This window comes from Podarcis melisellensis (genome assembly GCF_964234715.1).
Source record: "Podarcis melisellensis genome assembly, chromosome: 6".
Lineage (NCBI taxonomy): Eukaryota > Metazoa > Chordata > Lepidosauria > Squamata > Lacertidae > Podarcis > Podarcis melisellensis.
The window spans coordinates 3689212-3698474 of NC_138538.1; the positions used below are offsets into that span (position 1 = coordinate 3689212).

Here is a 9263-nt window from a genome sequence, read left to right on the forward strand (position 1 = left end):
AAGGCTACTGGGAGTTGTAGCACCAGGTTGGAGAAGGCGGACCGAGGGCGCAACTGAGCAAAAACCTTTGCCACAAGATGCCCCTTCTGCACTGTGCATTTAAAGCAGTTCCCTATCATTGTAGCCAAAGGATAGTGGGAACTGTAGTTTCTTAAGGGTGCTGAGAGTTCGGAGGAGGCACCCCTATTCCCTGCAACAGAGCTCGGCTGCAATTCAGGGCGGCTTTTAACAAGCAATCCTTCCTTGTCGGGAACTCGGGGAATTGTAGCTCTGTGAGGGGGAAAGGGGTCTCCATGCACTCTCAGCCCCCTGAACAAACTACAGCTCCCAGGTTTCTCTTGGGGAAAGCCGGGGCGGTTTAAAGTGGTTTGATACGGCTTTAGATTTATAGTTTAGAGGGGGCGTGAATTGAAGGGGAAGCTCTGAGTCAACTGTGCCCCAGCCAAATCTACCAGGTGTGTCAGTAAACAAGTATTTTCACTATTGGGGGGGGGGGCAGAGGCATCCGATTGGCTGCTGCTATGAGACAGGAGCACTTCCAGATACAAAAAAAATAAAATGATCATATTATCAATTCCTTCCTGAGCATCACTTGCTTCTGCCAGCCCAGTTCTGCCTCTCCAATATTGAGCATGGTGCGGATAATGCCAAGGTTGCAGGTTCGATTCCCGGCTGCATATTCCTGCATTGCAGAGGGTTGGACTGAATGATCTTCAGGGTTCCTTCCAACTCTGCAATTCTACGGTTCTAAGGCTGCAGTTGGGAATATTAATGCATTGATGGACCAGAAATGTGCAGGTTGCTAACTCGGTCCCTGTGGGCACAATGGTACCATGGACATCTAACCCAAATTCAAATGTGCCCATAGGCCTAAAATGATGGCACTCCCTGGGTCAGGGGGTCCATCTTGCCCAGCATTTGTTTCCAGCAACACCCAACCCACTGCCTTCTTCATGAGCTTTGCAGGGCCTTTAAAGTGGTAGCCCCCCAAATTCTATAGCAGGGGCCAGTAAACTTTTTCAGCAGGGGCCCGGTCCACTGTCCCTCAGACCTTGTGGGGGGCCGGGCTATATTTTGAAAAATAAATAAATGAACGAGTTCCTATGCCCCACAAATAACCCAGAGATGCATTTTAAATAAAAGGACACTCATGTAAAAACATGCTGATTCCCAGACCATCTGCAGGCCGGATTTAGAAGGCGATTGGGCCGGATCCAGCCCCTGGGCCTTAGTTTCTTTTGCTGTTTCAAGCACCCTGTGCCCCAGCACCGCTGCAACAATCCAGTCTGAGGATGCTGTTTGGGAGACGGATAGTATCTGCTGCATTTTGGGGAGAAAACCCAATGGAATGGTGTCAGAACCCGGAAAGAACAGGTAAGGTTTTGTGATTTATACTAGCCTTGCAAAAGAAAAGAATTTGGCTGGCCGGCCTGTTTTTGTGTGTGTTTGGGGGGGGGGGGTGTTTAGTCATTTGAAACACAATGACTCAGAGGGTCTCTGAATAGAAGTCCCCTCGGGAGCCATTAACACCCCTCTTTGCCTGGAGACACAGGGCAAGCAATTTATTTATTTTATTGCTTTTGGCAATAAAGGTTGCAAGGTAGAGGCATTTTCGCAGGTACTTGGGTTTTGGGGGGTCCCCAGGCATTTCCAGCCCAGGGACACCTTTGGAAATCTAGTGTGGGCACCACAAAAATACCCATTTTACAGAAGAAAAACTGGCAATGCTGAGAACCTTCCCCTCCCCAAACAACAAGCAAAACACCTACACTATCTGAAGAAGTGTGCATGCACACGAAAGCTCATACCAAGAACAAACTTAGTTGGTCTTTAAGGTGCTACTGGAAGGAATTTTTTGTTTTGTTTTTACCTACACTTCCGCAACACAAATACAGCACAGGAGAAAAAAACACAGACCTCCAGCCCCCCATAAAACAGGTAGCCCTCCCAACCAAACAGCTAAAAGAAGCCAAAATCCCTAGTTTTTTTTAAAAAATGGGAGATGTGGGAAGGGCCTTGGTGGGTGGCAAGAGGATCATCTAAAGATGTCCCATTGAGGACCCCAAGCCTAACCTCAGGGGCAGCATGGTGTAGTGGTTAGAGCTTTGTTGTTTAGTTGTGTCCGACTGTTTGTGACCCCCTGGACCAGAGCGCGCCAGGCACTCCTGTCTTCCACTGCCTCCCGCAGTTTGGTCCAACTCATGCTGGTCACTTCGAGAACACTGTCTCACCATCTCATCCTCTGTCATCCCCTTCTCCTTGTGCCCTCCATCTTTCCCAACATCAGGGTCTTTTCCAGGGAGTCTTCTCTTCTCATGAGGGGCCAAAGTCTTGGAGCCTCAGCTTCAGGATCTGTCCTTCCAGTGAGCGCTCAGGGCTGTTTTCCTTCAGAATGGAGAGGTTTGATCTTTTTGCAGTTCATGGCATCCACAAACTCGGCCCTCCAGATGTTTGGGGACTACAACTCCCATTACCCCTAGCTAACAGGACTGGTGGTCAGGGATGATGGGAATTGAAGTCCCAAAACATCCGGAGGGCCGAGTTTGGGGATGCCTGGTTAGAGTCTCCACCTGGGAGACCAGAGTTCGAATCCTCATTCGGACATGAATCAGACTGCATGACTTTAAGCTAGCCATTGCCTCTCAGCCCAGCCTGCCTCAAAGGGCTGTTGTGGGGCTTAAATGAGAACCATTCGTGTCACCTTGATCTCTTTGGGGGGGAAAGGGGGGCATTTAAATGCAAATAAATGCAAATATAAAATAAAATAGAGTCTTATGGATCAAAATCAGCAGCTTTTGCCGCAGTCTGCATAGGTGCTGGGTGACTTTTGTGAACGGAGAGAGTGATGGTAAAGGTTGCCGAACTTGAGCTCTTCGATTCTTGGCTCTCTGTCTTTGTCTTAACCAATCCTGGGAACAAAGGAAGCCTGCCTTAAATTAAGGTCATTCTATTTGTCTATCCAAAGGGATGCGGGTGGTGCTGTGGGTTAAACCACAGAGCCTAGGACTTGCCGATCAGAAGGTTGGCGGTTCGAATCCCCACGACAGAGTGAGCTCCCGTTGCTCGGTCCCTGCTCCTGCCCACCTAGCAGCTCGAAAGTCCATCAAAGTGTGAGTAGATAAATAGGTACCACTCCAGCGGGAAGGTAAACGGCATTTACGTGTGCTGCTCTGGTTCGCCAGAAGCGGCTTAGTCATGCTGGCCACATGACCCGGAAGCTGTACGCCGGCTCCCTTGGCCAATAAAGGGAGATGAGCGCTGCAACCCCAGTCGTCCGCGACTGGATCTAATGGTCAGGGGTCCCTTTACCTTTACCTATTTGTCCATCCAGCCCAGGCTCCCTCAACTGGAATGGCTGGAAGAGGGGGCTGATGGGAGTTGTAGACCACAGCATCCAGAGAGGGCCAGGTTTCGTAGAATTGTAGAGCGGGAAGGAAGGGACCCCGAGGGTCATCTAGTCCAACCCCCTGCAATGAAGGAATATGCCGCTGTCCCATAAGGGGATCGAACCTGCAACCATGGCATTATCAGTACCACGCTGTAACCAACTGAGCCGTTTCTGTATTGTTTGTTTGTTTGTTTGATTGATTTATACCCCGCCCTCCCCGGCTAACACCAGTAAAATTACAGTAAAAACATGATGGGGGAGACCAATTAAAATACAGGTTAAAATGCAATTTAAAATGCAGCCTCATTTTAATAGTAGCCCATAGATCAAAACCATAAGGGGAGGGCAACATAAGGGTCAGACTGAGTAAAAACCAAAGGCCAGGCGGTACAGCTCTGTCTTGCAGGCCCTGCGGAAAGATGTCAAGTCCCGCAGGGCCCTAGTCTCTTGTGACAGAGCGTTCCACCAAGTCGGGGCCCGTGCTGAAAAGGCCCTGGCCCTAGTTGAGACCAATCTAACCACCTTGTGACCTGGGACCTCCAAAGTGCTGTCATTTGTGGCATTTACGTCTCCCCTTTCCTGCAAGGAGCCCGAGGCAGTTTACGAGGTTCTCTCCCCCGCTTCTCATTTAATCCTTGCCACAGCCCTGTGGGGAAGGGTCGGCTGAGAGGGGCAAGGATTGGCTCAAGGTCACCCAGTGAGCTTTGAGTGGGGATTCGAACCCTGGTCTCCCAGGTCGTAGTTTGACACGTTAACCACCACACACCATGCTGCCTTTCCCGTTTCTAGTTTCTGCGGCGAGAATGCTTGAAGAGCAGCGGTTAAGAGCGGGAGCTATGAGTCAGGATGCCTCCACTGGTTTAAATAATAATAATAATAATAATAATAATAATAATAATAATAATAATAATTTATTACAGTATTTATACCCCGCCCACCCGACTGAGTTTCCCCAGCCACTCTGGGCGGCTCCCAATCTAGTGTTAAAAAGAAAACAGCATTAAATATTAAAAACTTCCCTAAACAGGGCTGCCTTCAGATGTCTTTTAAAAAGAAGATAGCTGCTTATTTCCTTCACATCTGAAGGGAGGGCGTTCCACAGGGCTGGCGCCACTACCGAGAAGGCCCTCTGTCTGGTTCCCTGTAACCTCACTTCTCGCAATGAGGGAACCGCCAGAAGGCCCTCGGCGCTGGACCTCAGTGTCCGGGCAGAACGATGGGGGTGGAGACGCTCCTTCAGGTATACAGGACCGAGGCCGTTTAGGGCTTTCAAGGTCAGCACCAACACTTTGAATTGTGCTCAGAAACGTACTGGGAGCCAATGCAGATCTCTCAGGACCAGTGTTATGTGGTCCCGGCGGCAACTCCCGGTCACCAGTCTAGCTGCTACATTCTGAATTAATTGCAGTTTCCGGGTCACCTTCAAAGGTAGCCCCACGTAGAGCGCATTGCAGTAGTCCAAGCGGGAGATAACTAGAGCATGCACCACTCTGGCCAGTCTGCAGGCAGGTTGGGTCTCATCCTGCGTACCAGATGGAGCTGGTAGACAGCCGCCCTGGACACAGAATTAACCTGCGCCTCCATGGACAGCTGTGAGTCCAAAATGACTCCCAGGTTGCGCACCTGGTCCTTCAGGGGCACAGTTGCCCCATTCAGTACCAGGGAGTCCTCCACACCTGCCCACCTCCTGTCCCCCGAAAACAGTACTTCTGTCTTGTCAGGATTCAACCTCAATCCATTAGCTGCCATCCATCCTCCAACCGCCTCCAGGCACTCACACAGGACCTTCACCGCCTTCACTGGTTCTGATTTAAAAGAGAGGTAGAGCTGGGCGTCATCCGCATACTGATGAACACCCAGCCCTGTATGTTGACATAGGAAAGCTGCTGTCTCTCAGGCACTTTCTGCAGCTTGGAGGAATTAATTCTGGCCTTCCTTACTGGGCTGTTGTTAGGATAATGTCAGTTAGAGCAGGGGTAGGCAACCTAAGGCCCGGGGGCCGGATGCGGCCCAATCACCTTCTCAATCTGGCCCGCGAACGGTCCGGCAATCAGTGTTCTTACATGAGTAGAATGTGTCCTTTTATTTAAAATGCATCTCTGGGTTATTTGTGGGGCATAGGAATTTACTCATATTTTCCCCCAAAATGTAGTCCGGGCCCCCCACAAGGTCTGAGATTCAGTGGACCGGCCCCTTGCTGAAAAAGGTTGCTGACCCCAAGTTAGAGCATTGGAGATTATAAAACGGAGCGTTGTGTGCTGAGTGCCATTATCAATGTGAACTGTAAAGCTTACTAGGAGCATAAGAAGCTGCCTTCTACTGAGTCAGGCCTTTGGGGCCTCTCAGTATTGTCTACACGGACTGGCAGCCGCTCTCCAGGGTTTCAGGTAGCAGACTCCCCCAAGCATACCTGGGGATTAAACCTTAGACCTTCATTGGAGGCTTTTAAGCAGAGGTTGGATGATCTGTCCTGGATGCTTTAGCCAAGATTCCTGCATTGCAGGGGGTCAGACTAGATGACCCTCAGGTCCCTCCAACTCCAAGATGGGCGGGGTATAAATAATAGATGATGATGATGATGATTGGATGATTCTGCTTGCAAGATGGATGCTCTGCCCCTGAGCTATGGCTCTTCTGAAAGTGCAAGCAGTTTTTTAAAATGCCAAATTAGCATTTACACTTCGGGGGGGGGGGAAGGAGTTCGTTCAGGAAAGTGATTCCCACGTGTCACAATTGTGGGTTGAATAGACTGACCTGTGGGCGCAGGAAGGATGAGCTAGACGGCCTTTGGCGTCCCCTCGCCTTGTGCCTGTCACAGAATCCTAGCGTTAACTTGGGGTCTTGCATTGGGTATAGGAAGGGAGGTTGTTGGCCCCTGACCTGGATTCTGAATCTCCTGTGCCCAGCTGACCAAACGCTATCCTGAAAACTCCCAGGTGTACAGGGACTGCCAACTTTCCGGCTGACCTCTGCAGCTCTGCCTTTTAACACATCTGCAGGCATCGTTTTGCAGCAGTTGAAAAGTTGGCATTTGCCCGTGCTGTCTTGGGTCGAGGTTTAAAACACCTTTTTTCTCTCTCTCAATCCATTCCTCCAAACACACACACAAACACAGAGCATATTTGCGCACAATTTCCTGACGCTGAGGAATCTGAAATATTTTTTTGCAAAAGCTCCTTTCTCCTTTCCCTGCAGAAAAAAAACAGCAAACAAACCAGGTTTGCCTGTGAACTTGACGGGAACAGAAAGCCAGACAGTGGCACAGGAAAGGTCTGGCGATTAAACCCCCTGCCTTGGGTCAATCCTGGGGGGGCAAGGAAACAGAGAGAGCGTTGGTGGGGGGTCCGGTCTCAGGTAACAGATATGCTCTGGGTGGGCTGCGGAGGGGGCGGTGGTCTGTTCTTAGGATGGTGGCGGAGGCAAGAAAGTTTTTGACATTCTCTCCAGCAACTCCTTCCCCGTTGCGCCCCTATTGGGGTATGCAAATCCTCCATTCCTGCCCCGCAACCAATGACGTCCCCGGGTGGGCGGGGCTTCCCATTGACAGAATGAGCACCTGGGTGTTTACTCCGAGCGAGCAATGTGTGAGCAGCAGCCCCTAGACTGTGCAGGAGGGGAGGGGCCCGTCTGGGAGGGGGGAAGAGGAGGAGGAGGAGGAGGAGGGGGCTGTCGGCGGGGATGGGCTATAAGAGAAGGCAGCCGAGAGGAGCCAGCGAGAGGGGTGGGCGTGAGCTGCCTGGCTGGGGAAAGAGAGAGAGAGAGGCGTGGAGGGCAGCCGAGGGGCAAAAGACCGAGACCCTCTGCCGTTCCCTTCCTTCCATCGTTCTCAGGTCTTGCCTTGGAAGCTCAGCGGCCGAGCAGTGAAGTCGTGACTCTCCTTCGCCTTCCCAAGCGATTCAGCACCCAAAGGGCTCGCCTGCCTGAAGCGGACGTTCAACCACCCCTTCCTGCCCTCCGGCCGGCTTTTCTTGCCAAAGATCACCCCTCTCTCCCTCTCTCTTTCTTTCTTTCTTTCTCTCTCTCCACCGCCGGCCCGGCTCCCTTCGCCGCTCGTCTGGCGCCTGCGGAAGGTGCCACAGCCGAGGTGCCACAACCACTTCTGTCAATTTGCCAGCCAGCTGCTTCAGCGACTGAGTTAAAAGGGGGGTGTGGACGCCCAGGCAGAGCTCGCCGGCAGCCAGGGTGGGCGTGGGGGAAGAGAGAGAGGAGCTCTTGCACCCGGACGAGCGAGCGGCAGATCCGCCCACCCCTCGCCGGATGATGAGAAAATAACCCGGGGCTCAGCGGCGCCTGGAACGTGGAAGACGAGGGGGGCAGGATGGTCCAGCAGAGGAGCGTGCGGAGCCGGGGGTCGGAGGGCAAGCGGGAGGTGTGCCCCAAGGATGCCCTGCTGCTGAAGGATGCCAAAGGGGAGCCGGGCTGGTGCAAGACTCCCAGCGGGCACATCAAACGCCCCATGAACGCCTTCATGGTGTGGTCCCAGAACGAGCGGCGGAAAATCATGGACCAGTGGCCGGACATGCACAATGCTGAGATCTCCAAGCGCCTTGGCCGGCGCTGGCAGCTCCTTCAGGACTCTGAAAAAATCCCCTTTGTCAAGGAGGCAGAACGGCTGCGACTGAAGCACATGGCTGACTACCCAGACTACAAGTACCGGCCCAGGAAGAAGGGAAAGGTGGGCACTGCTAAGTCCCGCCCCAGGGTCTCGGTCAAGATCAAGCCCTCCGTCCTCGGGAGGGTGGCGTCCGGCAGAAGGCAGCCCCCCAAGCAGGGTGGCAGCGGCAGCCAGGAGGGACGCTCAACGCCCGAGCTGGATGACGACCCGCTGGGAGCGCGGCTGATGGAGGCGCCTTTTGACGACGGCCCGAAAACTCCCGGCAAAGAGTTTTGGCACGTGCTGCCGGCGAGCGGCGAGAAAGGAGCGTGGGTGGGCAGTTCTGGCGACCCAAAGGACCACGAGGTTGGTGCTGCTGCTGCTGCCGCCAAGTCCTTTTCGGACCAGGCGAGGTCCTCGGAGACCCCTTCCCCAGTGTCCACCCGGTCCCCGCTGTCTTCCTTCGCCTCGTCGGACGAAGAGTTTGAAGAAGAGCTCTTGAGTTTCCTGCCCGCCCGAGCCCAGCCGAACACGCCCTGTGGGACGCCGGACTGGTCCGTCTTCGACAAAGACCTGGACCTCTTCCCCCTGGGCGCCACGTCTCACTTTGAGTTCCCGGATTATTGCACCCCGGAGGTGACTGAGATGATCGCTGGGGACTGGCTGATGTCCAGCATCTCAGACTTAGTCTTCACGTACTGAATCCCTTAGCCAGGTAAACTCTCACTTCTCCGCAATCAGGTTGTCTCAAAAAAAGAAAAAAGAAACCCAGCTGTTTACATGCAGGAATCAGGTATCTCCATTTTCTTGCCTTGGCTGCATTCAAAGGCGAGCTCTCCATCAGCCCATCCCCCGCTCGGCACACACCCACTTTGCCGGCACCCTCTGGCTTGGCAGGGCTGGCGTGCCGGGGCTGGGCTCCTCATTTCCTCTCGCCCCCCCACGAGCCACGGAGGGATCCGGGCTCGATGCAGTGTGTATTTACCCATGAAATTTGACTGTCTAATCAGGTTTTTTCCCCACATTGCAAGCCTCTCCAGCCGTTTCCCCCCCCCCACACACCCCCAGCCTCTTCCTCCTCGCAGCTGCTTCCCAGCTCCTCCGCCATCCAAGGCGGAGGTCGGCCCCCCCCCCCCAGTTTCCACACCGATCCATTCCTCTCCTCTTCTCCTGCTTGCCCACGCTCTTTCCTTTCGGCTCCTTATTCCTCTTGCAAGCTTCCAATTCTCCACTTTGATTTCCGTGCCATTTCAGTGCTTGTCTTGCGGTGGGCAGCCAGGG

At 53.2% G+C, this 9263-nt stretch overlaps 1 protein-coding gene across 1 annotated transcript; it reads left to right on the top strand.

Annotated features, from left to right (window-relative positions):
• Positions 1-6526: 6526 nt before the first annotated feature.
• SOX12 (SRY-box transcription factor 12) lies at positions 6527-9010 on the top strand. The gene is made up of 2 exons (XM_081917214.1): positions 6527-6658; positions 7219-9010. The coding sequence occupies exon 2, from the start codon at positions 7707-7709 to the stop codon at positions 8682-8684; it is 978 nt and encodes a 325-aa protein (XP_081773340.1). The 5' UTR covers positions 6527-6658; positions 7219-7706; the 3' UTR covers positions 8685-9010.
• Positions 9011-9263: the final 253 nt, after the last annotated feature.